The sequence below is a fragment of the Haliaeetus albicilla genome, chromosome 1, assembly GCF_947461875.1.
Source record: "Haliaeetus albicilla chromosome 1, bHalAlb1.1, whole genome shotgun sequence".
NCBI lineage: Eukaryota > Metazoa > Chordata > Aves > Accipitriformes > Accipitridae > Haliaeetus > Haliaeetus albicilla.
This window is the reverse complement of record NC_091483.1, coordinates 19,444,393-19,465,052: the sequence shown is the minus strand read 5'-3', so window position 1 is coordinate 19,465,052 and position 20,660 is coordinate 19,444,393. Positions and strand designations below refer to the sequence as shown.

At 36.6% G+C, this 20,660-nt stretch overlaps 1 protein-coding gene across 4 annotated transcripts; it reads right to left on the bottom strand.

Annotated features, from left to right (window-relative positions):
* Positions 1–3,328: 3,328 nt before the first annotated feature.
* Positions 3,329–20,564, bottom strand: HELQ (helicase, POLQ like). Of its 4 annotated transcripts, none has more exons than XM_069780788.1 (18): positions 20,323–20,564; positions 19,172–19,904; positions 18,687–18,865; positions 17,933–18,133; positions 16,798–16,870; positions 15,641–15,738; positions 14,945–15,043; positions 14,310–14,455; positions 13,221–13,460; positions 12,163–12,304; positions 11,764–11,868; positions 11,008–11,227; positions 10,062–10,219; positions 9,387–9,485; positions 8,345–8,518; positions 7,654–7,767; positions 5,366–5,500; positions 3,329–3,534 (listed from the first exon to the last, which is right to left on the bottom strand). In XM_069780788.1, the coding sequence occupies exons 1-18, from the start codon at positions 20,473–20,475 to the stop codon at positions 3,448–3,450; spliced, it is 3,156 nt and encodes a 1,051-aa protein (XP_069636889.1). In that variant the 5' UTR covers positions 20,476–20,564; the 3' UTR covers positions 3,329–3,447. The 4 variants fall into 4 exon arrangements, with proteins under 4 accessions (XP_069636889.1, XP_069636910.1, XP_069636899.1 ...); XM_069780809.1 differs by having other exon boundaries at positions 19,172–19,899; positions 20,323–20,456; XM_069780798.1 differs by lacking the exon at positions 9,387–9,485.
* Between the last annotated feature and the right edge of the window lie 96 nt (positions 20,565–20,660).

The following is a 20,660-nucleotide window of genomic DNA, read 5'->3' as shown; positions in this document are numbered from 1 at the left end:
ACCAAAATAAAGCTTTAAGTGATAATATTTGGCTCTCATTACACTGATACTCAGTGCTGGACCACCATGCTGAAAGAGGTGAAATGAAGCTTTAAAAGGAAGGACAAAACGAGAGCTGCCTAGGCAGGACCAGCTCACATGGAAGTGGCTTTCCAGAACACAGGAACACAATAGGTCTTGTTCACACAATGAAAATTAACAGCTAAACATTAACCTAAGCTTGACTCTCTTACCAGTCCTTCCAGAGAGACAGTTTTCAGTAAGTTATGCATAGGGATTCCTGAAAGTACAGAATTATGGACTTGGGAGAAGGGAGGGAAGGGAATCGCACAAACACAAGAACTGGTCTATGCAAGCAAGTTGGAAAGTGGAGTGAATAGGCATAACAACTAAGAAATAAGCTCCGAGGTTTTTGGTCAGAACACTTATTCTGCACTAGTTGCAACCTGAAGAGACTTACACACACTCCATAGCTCTGGTCCAATTTACTGTGCATTATGAAGAAATCTGTGGGAACATCCAGTAGAGAATATTTTTACAACCTACCTTAGCTTTGAAGCATCTATCATCATTTCACATAGATAAGCTAATCATTGTTGCTTCTTTCCCTTTAACACAGGCTTTAGGATATAAACATCCCATTGAGGCAAGTGAGAAATCTTTGCCTTCCAAAACATCCTGAACCCATCCTTAGCACAAGCTTTCCCATAGCACAACCTAACAGACATTCACCAAGCCAATGTATATCCATTCTGACATCTGCAAGCTATACTGCATTTTATGGGCCCAGTACTGTACTTGACACTGAAGCACCTCAGCATCATCCACCAGTGCAAAAATAGTGATCAATATCTGTTTTATAGTTTTTTTTCCCTCTCCCATCTCCACTGATGGGAAAAGCCCATGTTAAAAAAGCTTTCTGTGAAAAGCATTTAATCATACATTAATACATACTGTAGAAAGAAAAAAAGCAATGTGAAAGATGTATACTGCCTTGCTTGGTAAGTTTGATTTCAGAAAAATAAGACAAGCTACATATAGCAACATTTTAGTGCAAATCACTGCAGTTTTGTGCATTTTGCTTCTGATGTTATGAAAGGTCACAGAGAAAGCCTTGGGGGAGTTGCACTCCTCCATCTGGCAAAGCACAGCCTGTATAAGCAAAGCAGCAGACAACAAATGTCAACCTCATTTTCTTTCCAGACCGGCTTCATGTAGACCTAAAACCATCCACTTGTTTCAAACAAGCTTTTGCTCCAGCATACGTAGGGAATACTTGACTTCATTCCTAAACACACATCTCATCTTGGTGGTTGATTGTTACAGGGATGTACAAGTGTGAGGATGGGCAGTTAACAACCCAACAACAGACAGCTGCCAGAAATAATTTTTTCCTGCTGTTCCCCTCCACAATATAAAAATAAAAATGTACACTTTTTTTGATTAGCATACAAGTACAAATATCAGGGAAAGTATTGTGACAGAGGTTAATGGCTCATTAACTACTCCTGTAGCAATTAATGGATTATTTCCATAACATCAGTTATTGCAATAACTCAGTACTTAGAGTGAATAATTTTACAGTAATTTGCTGTTTTCTTCCCCCTAAATCCACGCAAGACTGTTTCAGACTTTGGAGGAACACCACCAAGCACCAATAAACCTTTAGAGCAACTGGTTAGGCCTTACAGGCATCACTAAAATTTTCCTACATGCATCCTACATAAACTGATTAGATATGTACTCACATTTATGCTGGAGTGACCATCATGTGTCTTTCGAAGGTAATGCAAATAAACTGATAGAGAATTTATTATCTATCATTTGATTAAAAATATATCTCAGTTAAAAGGGCAAGGCATTAAGAGACATGCGTGGATAACCTCAAGTCATGTCAAATATTGCTTCTGCACTTGAGGGCAAATTACACCTTATTGTTAGAGCCAACTTAATATGTTCTCATGTTTCCAAAACCATTTGTGCCTTAAGCACTTAAGTATCAGTAACAAGATTCCCCTGCAGGCACTGAATCTAGCAGTGGAAATGAATCATGCTGCCTCTGAAAACTGCTGTTCTTAAATTCTTGACCTGGTTTAATACTGAATGCACTCCAATATTTCACTTATCCAAACTTTGTAAGCCACTATGAAGTATCACAAGTATGATATCAGAGACATGTTTCTGCTAAGTGAAGGCCTATAAAGAATTAAATTGCTACGTATGATTTCTCTAATGCAACAACAAAATGAGCATTAAAATACCAACCTTTTCATCAGTTTTTCACCATAACCCCTTTCAGTCAAGTGTTCAACCTCTAGCGACACCACTGGATTTAAAAATATTCCTGTTTGTCTCTAGAATCCCAACACAATTAACCTAAGTTGAATAAAAAAAGAAGACAGCTTAAGTAAGGTTTATTTTACTTTTCCTTTACTGAGAAGGGACACCTGATTTTACATAGAAATGCCATATTTAAGTGTGCCAGTATACTGGCTGCCATGATTTAACCCAGCAGTCTGTCACAGCTTTCAAGTCTTTCTTAATGTGCAGTGCTCTAAGATTGTCATGTACTACATTACAGCTTTGAAAAAGGAGTTTACTGTATCACAACTGAAGAAGTTTCAGGCATCTTCAAAACTACTTTCATCAAGCTTAACTTTTTGCTGGAGCAAATCTGGTTCAGATACCTTTAAAAGTCCTACCAAGCGTGACTGACACATGCCCATGGAGTCTCAGAACTTGATATTGCTTTTCAAAAATCAGTTCTTTAACCCTTCGTCTTTATTAGTCTTCACATTTAAGCAAGAAATTTAAAAACGTTCAAAAAAAGTAAACTTTCTGTTTGGAAGACTGCTACAGGAACATCCTGAAATAATTCTCTCAGGTAATTGCCAGAGGCTGAATATTAGTTTGATATTCACACCTTTTAACAAGTCTTAAACTAGGCATCATTTACAATTTCTTACACAACTCTGGGACAACTTCTGTTATGAATTGCAACTCTGTTTCTCTCCTTCCATTAGCTACACCTAGAATACAGAGATTCCTGCAAGTAGGAATTTTGGAGCAGCTCACTCACATACATGTCCTAAAGGGAATATCCAATGTAAAGGCATTATTTAAGTCAGCTATCACCCTAAGCTCTAGGCAGAAGTACACACCAGACAGTTAGTCCAGTCCCCAAAGCTCTCCTAGGGCTACGTCTAAAACCAGGAATGAATTAAGATTACATCTTTTGATTCTAGCCCATTGCTCAAGAAGTTAATAATCAAAACCTTCAAATGAAGTCAACTTTCCAAGAAATTCTTAACTCAGAACTTGCACAAAATTGAGGTATAAAAAAAGACATTAAATATTTATTATAATTACAGCAGCTTTACACAGGAAAGTTAAAAATTAAAAAATATCCCAGTTTTTGGATTCATGATTTTTCTTTAGGACAGTTGGTCAGCAGGTCCCTGGGATATCTGTAGGCACCTTTAAGAGTTCTTCAACTTCTTCTTGTAAAGCCTCAGCTTTTTCACTCAGCAGCATCTATAATGGAAAAAGAAAAACTATTAGAAAATGAATAGAGGCATTAGCTGTTTAACCTGTTAGGTTAAAACACCAATATTTCTTTCCAAACTTGCATCTGATCCATAAAAAACTGCTGCTACTGCTCACAGGACCACAGTACCTTTGCCTCAAAGGACTAACACCTACTACTACCAATATTTTTTACTGTTTAGTGTGTACCCACATGAAAAACACTAACACAAAAATTTACACAGTACACAGCTTGTTTTCTCAGCTCTGTCATCACATAATACACAAAATTTAACAGAATATAAACAGTTTGTCTAGAACTTAACAAGAGCATTTTTAACCTTAAACATTTATTACTAAACATTTATTTTCCATGTTGGAATACACATTTGTAAGTTGTGCCTGCCAAGTTGCCAATTTCTTGCTTTATACAAAATTTCTTTCTACAGCATTTTACATCAGACATATAGGACCCCCAATATTAGCAACCATTTAATATACCTGAACTGTTTGCTGCTGGCAGTTGGAGTATAACAGTCCCCCAGCAGCATGTGTAACAACATGCAAGCATCCTTCTAACTTCCTAGTTAGAGAAAACTCCATCAGTTAGAGAAAACTCCATCAGTTAGAGAAAACTCCATCAGTTAGAGAAAACTCCATCAGTTAGAGAAAACTCCATCAGTTAGAGAAAACTCCATCAGTTAGAGAAAACTCCATCAGTTAGAGAAAACTCCATCAGTTAGAGAAAACTCCATCAGTTAGAGAAAACTCCATCAGTTTAACATCTGAGCATGACAGCAAGCTAGGCTGCTGGATTTGGCACTGATGTAGATGAGGAATCTGCACATATCCCCTTCTTCTGGCTCACAGAGCAGCAAAAAAGCAGTAAGGAGCCTACAACAACATTAGACGGCCATGACCTTTTAAGTGCCTAAACTCCAAAGTCAGTAGTTTTGCTCCATGAGAATATACAAACCAAGACTTTTGTTATTGACTGCATAATTTTTATACCAATCACCTATTTATTTATTCTAGGCATTCCTTCACTTTACTGAAAGCTTTCTATTTTAGCAGAATCAAACATGAAGCTGATGTCATTGCAACAGCAGATTAATAGAGATTGAGGAGAGAAAATACTACTACTTGATAAATAAAATACTTTCCGTATTTTTTTGTTTAGGCACAACTCAATGTTTATTACAGATCCTTTCCCTTGGATTATTTGTATGCTTAAGGCGCTAAGTGTGCCTTAGAGGCAGATATTAAGTGAAGGCCCTTCTCATGATGCATATTCAAAATGGAAAACAATTCGAAAGGAAAGGCTAACAGGGCACAACAAAAGCAGCCTAAATAGGTGAGTTTAACCCTATAGCTTGTTGGTTTCCATTTCTACAGTCCTGAAAATCCTGTTCTGTAATCACAACTACCACTAGAATTTCTGTAACGTAAGTCCTGAGGTATTGGCAGAATTGAGCATTTTCAGTTACAATGACTCAGCATGGAGATCAAGGTAGTCATTTAATTCCCACATTTCATCAGAGAAGCTGTCCAACATTTCTGCCCTTTGTTTCCTCTCTGAAAAAGAGCACAACTTCCCACTATCCTGTACATAACAAATTGTTTTAAGAAAAGTTTAAGTTTGCCTGTCATTCAGGAGCATGAAGGTCAGCAATTGCTCGATTCATTACTCTTAACCATCTTAGATAAATGATATCGTCAAGAAAATATTTCAATATATTCTTAATACAGACCAGTATTTGGATCACAATGTCATTCAAACATCTGCTTTTGACATATTGAAGTTCTGAAGCAGGTTTTTATAACTTTGTTTCTAATTTACCTTTGCAGATGAAACAATTTGTTTGGCTTGACGTCGTGACAAGTGCTCAATCATCTTGACCAGAGTTTCTGGATTTGCATTAGCCAAGTGTGCTAAAGTTTTGTACCCTGCATTATAAAGCTGTTTTGCTCGTGCCTGCAAGTCCAAAATTGTGTTAGATTATTAGAACAGACAATAAGAATTACCATTAAGTGCCAATCTCTACACCAATATCAAACATTTCATCTTCGCATTATCAATCCAATTTTTTGCCTTGTCTTTCTAAGAACATGAATACTGAGAATCTTCACTCACCAAAAATACAGCTTTACCGCTAAGATATACCTCCCCATACAATCTCACCCAGTTCTTAGGAACCCATTCCTCATTATTTTCTGAGCCTAGATGATACTGACTCTGCCATCCTCTTTTGTTATCTTGTTTTCTGCATTCACTGTCACTGACTGTCTCACATTCTTTGGAGGTGTCTAAGTAAAAGGAGGGCTGATTTTATCCAATTTGTTTTTTTCCTCCCACAATTTTCACAGAACAGAGCTTTTACAAAATTCCAGAAAAGACTGCACTTCGTTGTTTCAGTCTTATAATTTTTCCTTTAGTATCACAGTATCTTTTTTATTTCTCTAGTTTTGCACGAAGTCTTGGCTGTGAGCTCACACCACAGGAGAGATTCTCTGGAATTTGATTATCACCAATGTAAGGGGGTGTGCATTATCTGCTTCTCTTAACTTGGTTTGATCCTGTTGCTATGTGAGGTAGCCAAGCAGTATTTGCTTAATAGAGGGTCTCTGGGCAAATATTTCTTTTGCAAAACAAATACTGCTAGAACTTTACAAAGCTTAAATTAAAATGCATTTCTACAGTAGTTGTGGAATAATTTAGTATACCCAAGGCTTTAGTATCTTGAGTTATGAAATAATGAAATAATACTCATCTGATGAACAAGTGTTACACCTCCAAACATTTGGTCGATTACCTTTTGGTTTTTTCCCCTCATTTCTTGTAAAGACAACAAGGAATAGAAAGATATTTATTTGATGGCATATATGGTGGGTTTTTTTTAGCATCCAACAGGTAACAGCTTACAATATATTATCTTCCTCCACAGTAACTGAGGACTATGCATGTTCATTGACATGAAGTAGGTGTCGTTAATTTCACCAGAAATAACCACTAATTACCAGCAAATATTTTCTGTGCTCCATTTGCTGTTATATGCACAGTATGACCGATGACACAGAATCTTTCCCCATTGACTTAAATCTCATGAAAAGGTTTTAGATTGCTCTTTGAAAACTGTGCAACTAAATGTGCAGAAAATAATTTTCTTTTGCTACAGTAACCTTAAGACTGATTTTATCATTTCTTCCACAGAAATCTAAGCAAACCACACCTGTTCAAGATACAAGTCTACCTGCTTCAAATATCAGCTGTCAGTATAGTTTTAACTCCAGAGCAGAAGTACCTTGGTTATAGCAATAATTTTGAAGAGTCATCTTTAAAATACAACTTCAGCAGAATCACGCTGTCCGGGCTGTTTTTGCCCTTCCACAAAAATGCTCCCATATGAAGTGAGCCATGAAAAAAAGACTGTTTACCTTTTACATCCAATTCAGAAAATTTGATATATACAAAAAACCCTATTAGACTCCAAGTCTTCATCACTGTTTAGCTTCTCAGAATAAAACCTTACTGCCACTAAATTCAATGGTTTGCTGACAAACTGATTCTACAATAGGCTTGACAGGCATCTTGCAAAGAGGTCCAGTGATTACTTATAACCTTGCACTGAAGCTCCAAAAGATTTTCTACTTTAATAGGAGTCTTCCTCATCAGAGACCAGTTATGTTTCATTTAAAATACATGCAGCACTGCAAGTGATTGTAAAACTTAAGTTCCCAATAGGACTTCACTTATTTTTTGTGAGTGTCTTCTGACTTAATTAAATACGTAAATTCTTACTCCTCTTTACTCCCATGAGCTGAAGAATCCTTACCACAAAAGAAACTTGGACTCTGTTTTCCAACTGAATTTACAGCTAAATTATTGTCCAAATACAGCATTTTCACTGTTGCTGTAGTAGCAGCCAAAAGGAAAACATTATTGGCTCCAGCTTACATTTCCTCAACCAACCACTTCCCCAACCTCCAGGACTATTGTGGGATATCTGCACTACACTGAATTCTCAATAAAAAAACCTAGCTTGGTCTTCCAGATATAGTCAAAAGGCACAGCAACATTTAGCATACAACTTCACATTGAAAAAATCTCACAAAGACAGGTTTACTAACCTCTAGAACCCCTGCTACCTCCATCAGAGGGGTGAGTTCTGCCTTAACACAGTATGTCAACTTCTTGGTAAGTTCTGTCAGCAAGGCTTTATAAACCCAGAATTCTTCCAATTCCTGCAGAGACAAAGATCACTAAAAATCAGATCCTAAGTTCTGTATTTGGGGGATATGACTGATAAGAGCTCTGCTACAGCAACAAGCATATATTTGGCATTTAGACAGGGGAAGCACTATTATTTATAGTTATCCTTTCAGCTAGTTGCAGAGTTGCATTCAGCACTCTTCAGCTGAACAAAGTTGGGGCAGTTCTGAAGGATAAGCAGTGCATTATTTCAACACAGGAAAAGAACAAGAGAATAAGCCAACTCAGCTATTTTCCCTGAGATGACATTCCACAACCAGATGGCCTTCTTTCTAAGAGAAAGGTAAAGTTGTCAATTATTTCACCAACAGTGCTGACACTGATCAATGGCCTGTACAATTCATATATTTTCACATTCTTAGTGCATAAAGCTTACTTTTAATATAAGAAATATAACTGTACAAGATTGCTTTTCTGAACAGGAAAAATAATTTTGCACAGGAAAGGTTAAATGCAACATCTGTGTTCAGTTCTAACCTAAGAGAAAAAAACTTCAGATTTTTCAAAATCAATCCCAAAGATTTTATTGAATTCATTTAAACACACTACCTCACTGAAATGTAGAACACAGGAGGCGAATGAGGCAGCAGAATTAAGGAGATTTTGCACATATCCTCGGGACATATTAAATTTCTCTGAAACACTCCATATATTGGTCTCTTTCAGTAGGGTATAAAGGACAAAAGACAGGTAGAGCCTGTTTACCACAGCACTGTCCACATTCTAGGAATAAAGCAAGTTAGAATTCAGAGCCAATATCACATTCAAGATATTCTGTTATTGCTATGAGGAAATTCTTGGCATCTGTACTCCTTCACATCTCTAAAACTTGTCTATATTATACCCAAAGACATTAAACATTAAGAAAACCAACTCTCCTGGTTTCAGCTGGGATAGACTTAATTGTCTTCCTAGTAGCTGGTACAGTGCTGTGTTTTGAGTTCAGTATGCAAAGAATGTTGAAACACTGATGTTTTCAGTTGTTGCTAAGTAGTGTTTAGACTAAAGTCAAGGATTTTTCAGCTTCTCAAGCCCAGCCAGCGAGAAAGCTGGAGGGGCACAAGAAGCTGGCACAGGACACAACCAGAGCACCTGACCCAAACTGGCCAACAGGGTATTCCATACCACGTGACGTCACATCTAGTTTAGGAACTGGGGGGAGTGGGAGTAGGGGATCGCCACTCGGGGACTAACTGGGTATCAATCGGTGGGTGGTGAACAATTGCACTGCGCATCATTTGTACATTCCAATCCTTTTATTATTACTGTTGTCATTTTATTAGTGTTATCATTACCATTATTAGTTTCTTCTTTTCTGTTCTATTAAACCGTTCTTATCTCAACCCATGAGTTTTACTTCTTTTCCTGATTTTCTCCCCCATCCCACTGGGTGGGGGGGTAGCGAGTGAGCGGCTGTGTGGTGCTTAGTTGCTGGCTGGGGTTAAACCATGACACCAACCAATGAGGTTAAAAGAACCTTAATAAGTAGAACAGTAATAAAGAACACTAGCAGAAGAATAATCTAGAATTTGTAAATAATCAAATGAAATGACTAAACTGTCATCTTAGTTATGAGAAATCTCCAACCTACCTTTCTGATGGCTTGACCAGAAGCCTTTTTTGTAATAAAGCTTTCAGGTACTCCCACAATATCCACTACTTTTTGCTCTGCTGCACTTAGCTGATTGAACTAAAATAAGATTTTATAAAGACAATTCAGATATTTAGTTCTCTTAATGTTATAGAAAACACAAGTCTATTACTCAAAGCAAAACAACGTTTTTCAAGATCTCTATATAGTACTTAGTCACAAGACTAGTACTGCAGTCACTAGACAGATCTGCAGCTCCTTTGCCTACTTGTTTGAATTATCTGGAACTGTCCATCTCTGAATGCCACATTTTAACAAAACTGAATAGATTTTAGTGCTACCCCTAGTATACAACACTTTACAGAAAAGGGAGTAGTTGAATTATGGGTTGATCTTGCAGAGTGTGCAAGACTAGGATGAAGGTTGTGCTGCTAAGGCTGACATAAGTACAGTAGTCTGTAGGAAGGTATTGGTCACAGTGTAATAGTTACAATCATGGCTGGAGTTAAGCATTAGACTCAGCAATCAAACAAAGATTAAGATTTGACATTCTCTAGCGGATTTTGCTCAAATCGTTACCCCACCATCTACATTTCCTATCTGTATAAATTTATGTAAAATTTATTAAGCAGGATTACTATATGTCCCAATGCATGTTTGCTAGTAAATCCTCACCTGTTTCAAGTATATCATCCAATCTGGGCTATAGTTAGAAGTCATATCATATGGAGTTGCCAGATATAGAAGATGAAGATTGCTCTCAAGAATCAGCCCTTCCAAACCTTTCTTCAGGTCTCTGTAAAGAAGATTGCAGTATGCCAAGTCTATAGACCCTATAATAAGCACACAATTTTAAACATACAGAGTTAAGTATAATAGATTTTAACATAGAGTCAGTATTTCCTTCATATTCCACAAAAGCTTGTTATGCCATCTGAATTGAAGAGAAATGACTGTAACCTGAATAATTGCTCTAACCTAACATGAGCAGTGAAACAGAACTGAGGAAAGGCAGTCACCTATTTCCATGTATGTCCATTCTTCGCATGGTTTTGGAGTGTTTGTGAATTGCCTTGGCTTTAATGAAAGGCTGGAACAATCTTGTAGATTGAAGGAAATTTTCAGAGATTCATCCTATTCCAATTGCATTCCATACCCTGTTATCTTTATGCTATGACAGGAAAACAGAACTTCCTGATATACTCTGTTACATTTGATCTACATGTTATATACTTCCTCTCCCTCTTAAGCTTCCCTCTAGGTCAAGAAATCCCGCTGTTCACAATATCTGTTCATAACAATTATAAAACGAGGTCATGAGTCACTTTGATTACAATCACTAAATCAAATCTTTAAATCACTTTTTTGGCAGTATGTTTCTGGTTTTACTCCCATTGTGAACAATGTTATTACATTTCATTCCCATCATGTTCAGTCATGCATTACTTGTTCATTCACATTTTCAGTCCAGCACATCATTTAGTAATTGCACCTGTCTCTCTACAACTTATTTTTCATTGCAGTTTCAGACTGAAGACAGGAAAACATATCAAACTGAGGTTAGGCTGAGATGAAAGGGTTTGTTGAAATAAAGATTATAATAAGAATAAAAAAATCTTACCTTTGTATGTAGCTTTACCCAATGGTGTGATTGTTAGTGTACATTTGGAGTTGTGGTCCTTCTCACATATTCTTCCTTTTAGAAGTCCTTTTTCTATTAGATTTTCTAGCCCATCTTTAATTATCTCTGTAAGGCTCTTCTCTTTAGACAGCAGCTGCTGCTGAATACCCAGCAATGTACTGCACATAAAATTGTTGACTTCCTCATGGGTAACTGCTATCTGCATCAATTTTGCAAGTGATTAGCTTGTTTAAAGGTGTCATTTCACATAACACATTTCATAAGCTATATGAAAAAAATTTACTGACTAGAGAAGCAGTTTAATATCCTGTTAATGTGTTTCTATAGAAAGATATGAGAACAAATAGAATGATAGACAGTCTATGATGGATCTGATGGGACTACTCTCCATCTAGTCTATTATTCTAGCTACTGCATCATGTTAATGTTTCCACTGTTTCTATTTGTATTTTGAATCAAGGATCAGAAATTGAAATATTAATACTGTAATTTATCATAAGGTAGATATAATTTTGACTTTTACACAGAATGAAATTATCATGTTATGTGATTACTTGATAGCTGAGTTAAATAAAAAGACTAATCAAACCTTTGTCCTTATCTGATTAGAAGCTGTTCTGAACTAGTAAGCCAATCTGTTTAAAAAGTCTGGTTTTTCTATCAAGAATCAAGAGGTAAGTTTTTCTTTGCATTCCCAAGCACTTAAGTTACTCACAGAGAAGAGTTAATTGATACCTTCAGCCCAACCAAAGATAACAACAGGCTCTGCATTCCCTTGGTCAACTCCAGCAGAAGACTGCTGTAACAGTTCTCCAAAGGACTGTTAACTAAATCCTGAACCTAAAAAGAGCAAGAAATATATTAGTTCAGGGAAAATATTTATGCACTAGTTTTACAATTTTAAAAATACTGATATGCATGATTCAGCTTATAAAGAAAGTGTAGACATTAAAGTTTACAGGTCACGTCTGAAAACAAACCACAAAAAGGTAGTTTATAGGTATTATTACATATGTCAAATACTTGAAAATTTAAGAAGCAAATAAAAATTAAGCTAGGCAGCTCAGCTCCTCCTGTTTATCCCACCAGCCTAATTCAGAAATTTAAAATTACCAAAAGGTTTGTAAAAATTACCAAGTGTTTGTCTTTTTCTTGCACTATGAGAATACTTTCTCCAGCACTATCAATACCAGCTCGACCAGCTCTGCCAATCATTTGTTTATACTGGTTCTTCTTCAGGAAGTCATTAGCAACATAAGGAGCTCTGAGAATAACCCTGTAAAAACATCTTTAGTAAGTTATGCTTTATATTATTAAAATAATATATATTAAAATTATTAAAGCAGCAGGAAAATTTTACAAATGCATTCTTTATATATGCTCTTTCTTAGTAACTAATAAAAATCAAATGCACTTGTTTGAACAGATGTGTAAATCAACCAGGGAAACATTTAACAGCTTAAGGTTTATTGAAAGATAAGCCATGTTTATTAGGTTTTGCAGAACCTTTGGAACTATTCTTTACATCCGCTCGAAGGCCTGAATTTAAGAGTGAAAATCACTGAGATATAAAATAAACCTTTCTAAAGAACATAAGCAACCCTGACCATACATCAGTTATGCTAGAAAAACAACATTTGTCTGTATGAATTTTTTTCTCCTCTCAGGTTCATAATTCCAACATACATGGCACACAAAACTGGATTCTTAGCAAACAGTCTTTGGTCATACAGAGTATGGCAGCCATATCATCAGCACTTATAATAAAAGATAACACATTTTTGTGTTAAAACCTATTCAAACTATATCTTCTTAGAAGAGATTTATTTTATAATTTAAACACTGTTCTTAGGACAATATCTAAAGAAACCACCATGAATTCCTTATTCTTCTGGATAACATTACTAAAATACTGAAGCATTTCCTCAGTTTATTAAAATTTCCTTAATCTGCTTAGCTAAGTGCTCTTCAGCTATGCATTCTGAGGGACTTGCTACTGATTCACATTTCCTATGTGAAAACTTCGCAGTCTTGTGTCCTGATTTGAACACAAAGTCCCTTACGCTTCCAATTTGCTAGTAAAAACAGAAACATACTTTAAATAGCAACAATATTTCCAACTTATTAAAGAAGTTCTTTTACAAAGCAAAAAAAATATCAATGCAACAATTAAATATGTTTCAGTTACTAACCTTCTAGCTGGCAGGTTGACTCCAGCAGCTAAAGTAGCTGTGCAAGCAAGTAGACACAGAACACCTGTAGAATATGCTTCCTCTATACTTTTTCTTTCATCATTTGTAAGGCCACTATGGTGATAGGCAATACCAAAAGGTATTGTTTGCTTCAGAATAGGACAGACACTTCCATTTCCAATATTCTCTAGGTTCTTGATGAGATCTTGTTTCTCTTTCTCCCTGTGAGCTCTGAATTCTCTTGGAAGAGGAAAAGCATTTCTTTAGATTTTGATCAATCATTAACTACTTAAAAAATTAAAGAGACATGCTTACTATCTATTTCTGTTCATTATCCATTCCTTTCTTTAACATCTATATTGGAGAAATAGTTATTTACAGTAACATTAAAATACCAATACACAGGAGATCGATTAAGTTGCAATAGAACTCTTTTCTTGTTTGTAAGCACAGGCACAGAAGGGATCAAATACTGACTGGGTGTGGGTATTGAGTGCACTGAAGAAAGGAAATGGGGCCAGTATCAGCTGGTAGTGAAGATTATAGGTACATCAAAAACGGTTTCAATTTTGATAGCAAGGGAGGGTTTGTTTATTTTAAGATAATTTCTTCCTACATAAAATTTAACTTTGCCAGACCATTATGAGTTGATTAAATCACATTTAAATCAAACCACATGTAAGTCTTACTCTTCTTCATTAACAAAGCCTGGTTTAGATTTTACAACTTACATTCACAAAGTGGGTATGGAACAGAGATACTCAATCAACTAGTAAAATACACTACTAAATACCGGGCTATAGAGAAAATATTTGCTTTCTAAGCTTGCAGAGATCAGTGCCAAAGGGACACAAGGTTAGATTAATTTAGTATGCTTTTCCTTTTTTCTTTATTATTTGTCCTCTAATAACCATTTAAGCCTTGAGCAGTTTACTATCATTTATGCAGTTAGCAACTTTACTTTGAATATGGAATCATGTATTTACTTCTGATCACCAGGTAAAGTCACTTGCAAACTAGTAAAGATAAATACTAAGTTCTGACCAATTATTCCATCTATAATTAAAAAAAATCATGACAGAAACTTACTTTTTGAGGTACTTGCATAACATTGAAGCCACATTTTCACAGTTCTTTTTAGTGGGACAAAAGATTAGGCAGGAATATTTAGGAATAACTTCAGTAACCAGTGCAATGATGTGGTCAGGATCTGCCTTCTCCAGATTACTAGAATACTGTCAAAAACACAGATTGACAAACATTTAAACTTAGAAATTAAGTCATAAACTAAGTATTCAATACCTGTCCTCAACCTTTGCTAGAATAATCCCATTTGCTTGAATCCCTACAACGCAGTAATAAGCTGAGAAAAAAAAGATGTCTTCTTTCAGTATTGTCTAAGAGTGATCAACTGTTGACAAAAATCTACCCAAAACCACAAAGCATTGGGTATCTGGAATAATCAAACCCACTGCTCTTCACACAAAGTACTGAAGAAATTTCTACCTTAAAGAGCAGTGAAGAAGTGAAAAATCAAATTAAGCATTCAGCATTTTAAAGGCCCTTTTCCTCCCCAAAGCCTATAATTTTCCTTTCTCATAGGTATTACAAATGAACAGTCATATTTAAGTAATTTCTTTGGTAAAAGCTCTGTAAACAAATCAGTGTAAAACAATACATTTCATAACTATAGTTCAAAGAAACTGTAAGCATTTTGGTTTTACCTTGAAATTAAGGAGACGTGAAAAAGTAAAGCCATTTTCTGTTTTGCTGTCAACTGCATAAATGCTGTCTCGTATCTTCACGTACTCCTTTAATTCTACCTAGGGAGATACAAGCCATAAACAGAAACTTTAGTTAAATTACCAAGTCTTCTCTAAATATTAAACAATTATTGATGTACAGCTAGCGTTTGTTTCTAAAAAATTATTGATGTACAGTTAATGTTTTTTTCTAAGCATCACATTTCATATACACACTTGCACACATATAAGCACACATCCCACCCCATCAAGAATTTTTAAAAAAGTTAATTGTTTTAATTATCTGCCTTAAGAAAGTGTCTAATTATAAGGAAGAACATGACAAATGTTGTATCCCATGAGCTATTCATAAGCCATTGCCATGACAGCATTCAATCAAGCACTAGTAGTACAGATTCTAATTACATCAAATGAACTGTAGTGGTTTAGTTGAAACGACACAAACGGCTTAACACAACAGCATAAAGGTACTTGCATTTGTGCATTTACAAGCGCACAGTGCTATTTATCATACTGATAAAGTTGCAGGCTGTAGCAGGCATTATATTATGTTACACCACGAAATTAAGCATAAAAGCTGTGATATGATCCTAAACAGATTTGCTATAATTTTAAAGCCAAATATCTTCACTAGTTTATGGTATCTTGTATACAGACCGGTCTAAAGTTATTAGTATAGTACTCTGCTTGTAGGAACTTCTGCAGGTCTCCAACATTATTTAAAGTTGCACTCATTCCAATGATTTGAGTGTTTTCTGTAAAACAGAAGTTGAGATTAATTTACTGCATATTTGCAATTTTTAACACTTCTCCTCAGTATTTAATCCATAAGCCTGCTTCCTCATCATTAGTCTTTTTAAATGCCAAAGTAGAAGGTTTTAAGGGGGATGTAGCTAAGAAATACTTCCTGAGACAAATATAAAAAAGGAATCCTTCTCTATAAAGCATTTAATTGGAATAGCTAAGGGGCTCCTATGAAGAAATGGAAGACATCTGACAACACTCAAGATTTCTCAGAGAAGTATCAAAAAAGCTTCAAAACATCCCAGCCCATCTTACAGGGTGTCCTGGTTTCAGCCGAGATAGAGTTAATTTTCTTTCTAGTAGCTGGTATAGTGTTATGTTTTGGATTCAGCATGAAGATAATGTTGATAACACTGATGCTTTCAGTTGTTGCTAAGTAGTGTTTAGACTAAGTCAAGGATTTTTCAGCTTCTCATGCCCAACCAGCAAGAAGGCTGGAGGGGCACAAGAAGCTGGGAGGGGACACAGCCAGGAGAGCTGACCCAAACTGGCCAAAGGGATATTCCATACCATGTGACATCATGTCCAGTATATAAACTGGGAGGAGTTGGCCTGCGGGGGATCACCGCTTGGTAACTAACTAGGCATTGGTCGGCAACTGGTGAGCAATTGCATTGTACATCACTTGTTTTGTATATTCCAATTCTTTTATTATTTTTATCATTGTTATTATCATTATTAGTTTATCCCTTTCTGTTTTATTAAACTGTTCTTATCTCAACCCATGAGGTTTACTTTTTCTTTTTTCCCCGATTCTCTCCCCCATCCCACTGGGTCGGGGGGAAGTGAGTGAGCAGCCGCATGGTGCTTAGGCACCGGCTCAGGTTAAACCACGACACAGGGTCAACTGACTAACACTTAGATGGGTAAACACTGTTAATGCATGGAGTTATACCATGTTTTTCAAAAGTGGCCAGAACACCATAAATCCAGAAAGCAAAAGTGTGACTTCTCTCTAGAGATGCCATCACTACAATATTTTAATAACATTAACTGCAGCCATGACTTACTACTAGTATAAAGAATTTTTGCAAGAGTAATTTCCAGTGTTGCTCCACGACTTCCTTCACCAAGCATATGCAACTGTGCAAAGAAGGGAAAAAGAAAACGTTAAGAATATTACTGAGTTAAGAGTATTTCTACTAAAAAAACAAATTATGTAGTCATAAACAAATATTACAGGAATGTCTTTGCTGGACTTCCTCATGATATCCCTCTGGTATATTTTGACTGCTAAGCTCCCTTCCAGAAGTATAGCCTCACTGAAAAAACATTTAAGAACCACAGAAAAACTGACCCAAGAGCAAACATAGATAACAAGATTTACCTTCCAGTTAACTAGACCATAACTGACAGAAAGAGTTAACTCCTGACAGTAAACAGTCAACATGGAGATCTTTGTATTCACCAGCCTAAAGCAATTTTAAACGAACTGAACTGTGTTTTAAGCAACACTTACAGTAGAAGTTCATATAAAAAAATTTCTAGCAGCCAGCTACTTCCAGAAAAAGAAGTTAATTCTTAAGCTGCCTTCTGTTTAGAAGCTACTGTGTTAAAGTAAGGTCAGTCAGCCTGAAGCATTCCATGAATTAAACATCCCTGTTAGGTGTTACAACACAACCAACCCTTAGCAGCACAACTCAGCCACACCACTAAAAAGCAGAATAAGGGGCAACTCTCAGTTAAGTGTTACTTGATGTTTTTCTTTTTTTTTTTTTAATGTTTCATTTAATCATTATTAATACCAGACACAAAGTCTCATGGTTTCACATTTTGGATTTCAGTTCTGGGATTCATAAGATACATGCCATATGATTAAAATTATATGTTTTTTCTAATCCATTAGGGATGCCTAATTGACAAGTAGTTATTAAGTAATTCACCATCAACCACTAACACAGCAGGTCTCTCAGTATAGAAACTGTTGTCCTAATATAACAACAAATGCTCCAGTTAAAGAAAAATAACTTTCAGTATTACAGAATTATGTACCCATGCAGAAAAAACTTAGTTAAGTAGTAATAATTTCATGATAAACACTCAAAGCAAAACCAAGTAATCAAAAAATATGCTCTTTGCTAATAATTGTGTATTATAGACACAAAAAATCACATATTATAGATCTGAGTAAATCTTGTAGCATACCTCATCCACTACAACCAGACCAAGGTCATCAATTCTTTCTGTTTCAATTAAAGAATTCACTAGAGCATGTCCTTTTTCTATAGTAGCAATATAAAGAGACTTTTTTATTCTCCTCTTGATTGGTGGAAATCTTCCTTTACTTCCTGCATATTCTTCAACCAGGAAATCCAATTCTATCCCAAAACTCGATAAACCCCTAACCTGTAAAAAAAGAGATCAACTGCAGAACAAACTCATGCTCATTTTGGATTTCAGAGCTGCCTCAACAATTCAACATGCATATAATCAAACCACACCACAATCAACTGTTTGAATTGGTGAAAACATATTACCTATGACTACCTTTTCCATTTGCAAAGCTAAAGTGTTTACAAATATTATCAAGCTTGGGTTACGTCTGTTCTCTAAAATTAACTTTTCCTTTACATCAAAAAAACACCAGCTTTTATTTCAAGACCATTTCTTTAGCAAGTCAGGCAGTACAGCTCTAAGACTGCAGAACTATACATAACATTGCAAAAAGCTATTATTTCAAAGTTCAGCACACTTTATAACTCAGCATCTTCAGCTCATAATTTAGGTCTGTTTTATTATGAAATTACTGGCCCTCATAGCAGCATTTAGGAGAGAAGTCACTCACTTCCCACCATGTATTTATGAAAATCATGAACTTTGCTAAAATTAGTGTTAAAATCAGCCAAGTAACAAGGCACATCAGAAAAGATAAGCAGTATCAAAAACACTGTATCCAGACCTTTTCTTGAACAATGGCAACATATGGCAGTATCATCAGAACATCCTTCTGCCTGCAGAGTAATTCCTGGAGAATTATTATTTCAGCTACGAGTGTTTTCCCACCACTGGTTGGCAATGAGTATATTAAATTCTTCCTTTGCTGTAGAGATTCTAACATTAAGCAATCATGCTGCCATTCTGCAAAATTAAAAAGGAATTATTAGCAACCCTCAGGGGCATGTTAATCAATATCAAAATGCCTATGCTTCATATAGAATACTTCAAGCCTAGCGTTTGAGAGCTTTTCTTCAATAAACCACTAAAAGCTTTCAGTGATTGAGCCTTCCAAAGTATTCTATAAGCCATATCAACCTCTACCACCCATCCAAAAAAACAACTTAATAAACAAAACAATCACTTTCCAACATGGTTTAAATTAAATATTACCTGGGCAACACTTTACTAGCAATTTTTTTTTTTTCAACAAACCATTAGTTACATTACCATAAAGCGTTTCAATCCCTCGAAATTGTCTGAATAGATCTTTAACTTTGCTAGGTAATCCATAAAAAGGGCCTATATCAACAGAAGAAGATTCAATAGTTTTCCTAGCAACACAAATCTCTTCAGATAAAACAGCTTCTTTAAGCTGCTTGGTCTTAGAAACCTGCAGAGTCTGGGCTTTAGCATTTCCAGTCATAGCACTTTTCAGATGATCTTTAAGACTCTCAGTTTTAAATAAATCACACTTAGAGTCTGAGGAAAAGTCAGTAGGTCTGTTCCTGTGTTCAGTATCAGGACAAAAAGATGGACTCCTGATTTTGTCCAAGGAAAAATTCACACATTTATTCCTCCTTTCTGAGACTGGAGATGTTCTAGAACCAGAAGAAAGTTCACCCATTTTCTCAAAATACAAAAGTTGTGATGATGGCAAGTCATCTAAAGTAGATTCAGTCAGTTCTTGATTGCTATCCACTGGGTCATTGTCATTCATTTGGAAAGCATCCTCTTTGTCAGCTTTAAAAACAACCATATTTTCTGAATTAGAAAAATGATCTTGTTTTTTCTGGTGAATTCCTGACTGATTCCCAATTATGATTTCTCCAGCTACTTTAATATTTGTATTTTTATCCTGCAGGTATTTCTTCTCTATATCATCAACTTCAGCTAGCAAAGAATCATTTCCATAAAAGCTGTCATGGTCACCAAACATATCTTCTTCGCTCTCATTACTACACTGTAAAAAAAATAACAGAGTATTAATACTGCAAAGTAACAACAAAAAAGGCAGCATAACTTGTACAGCACACACATTACATGCAAGTCATTTAAGTCTTCCCCAACTTAACAAGAAATTTAAGTGTGTTTGTGAGGAAAATCTAGCTTGACCTCTAAAGAACACATGCTTTAACTCAATGAAACCTAACCTACAAGTAGACCTGATGCCTGCATAGCTACTTGGTAGCGATGATTTTTTTTTTTTTAAAGTTGAAGCCAAAACGCATCACCCCCCCCCTCATACAAAGCAAGGCCTTTCCCGATAAACATCACGCAGGCTCAGTCTGGGGCCAAACCACCCTCCCAGACGGAGTCCCCCCCACCTCGATACCCAGCCCTAGAAGCCTGCCCGCACCCCGCCACCGCTAGCCCCGTACCGGGGTCTCTGCCGGGGGTCCCTCGCCACCGGAGCTCATTCTCTTGCGAGCCACCGGCGAGCAGACGGCGCTGGGCTGCACCGGGGCCCGGCTCCGCTTGCTGACAGAGCCGGGGCGGCTCTTCCTCCGCACCGCGAGACTGGGCTCGGCCATCACCGCTGCCCGTGGAGTTGGGGGGGCGGGTGTGTGTGTCAGTCTCCGCCCTGAAACCGGGGCTGCGAGAGAAAGCGGTGCGGAGACCGTCACCGTCGCGGCAGGGTGCGGCGAGGGACTGCCATGAGGGAGCGGCGACCCAGCGCCGCCACCTCCGCCAACAAGCCTCTAACGTACCGAGACCA

Excerpts from the sequence above, each read along its gene's own strand:
- HELQ (XM_069780788.1), bottom strand. The coding sequence starts at position 20,475 with ATGGCCGAGCCCAGTCTCGCGGTGCGGAGGAAGAGCCGCCCCGGCTCT. Across the intron at positions 16,871-17,932 it reads GTCTGGTTGTAGTGGATGAG|TTGCATATGCTTGGTGAAGG; the intron begins GTATGCTACAAG and ends TTCTTTGCACAG. Across the intron at positions 11,228-11,763 it reads TATCTTTGGTTGGGCTGAAG|ATAGCAGTTACCCATGAGGA; the intron begins GTATCAATTAAC and ends AAATTGATGCAG.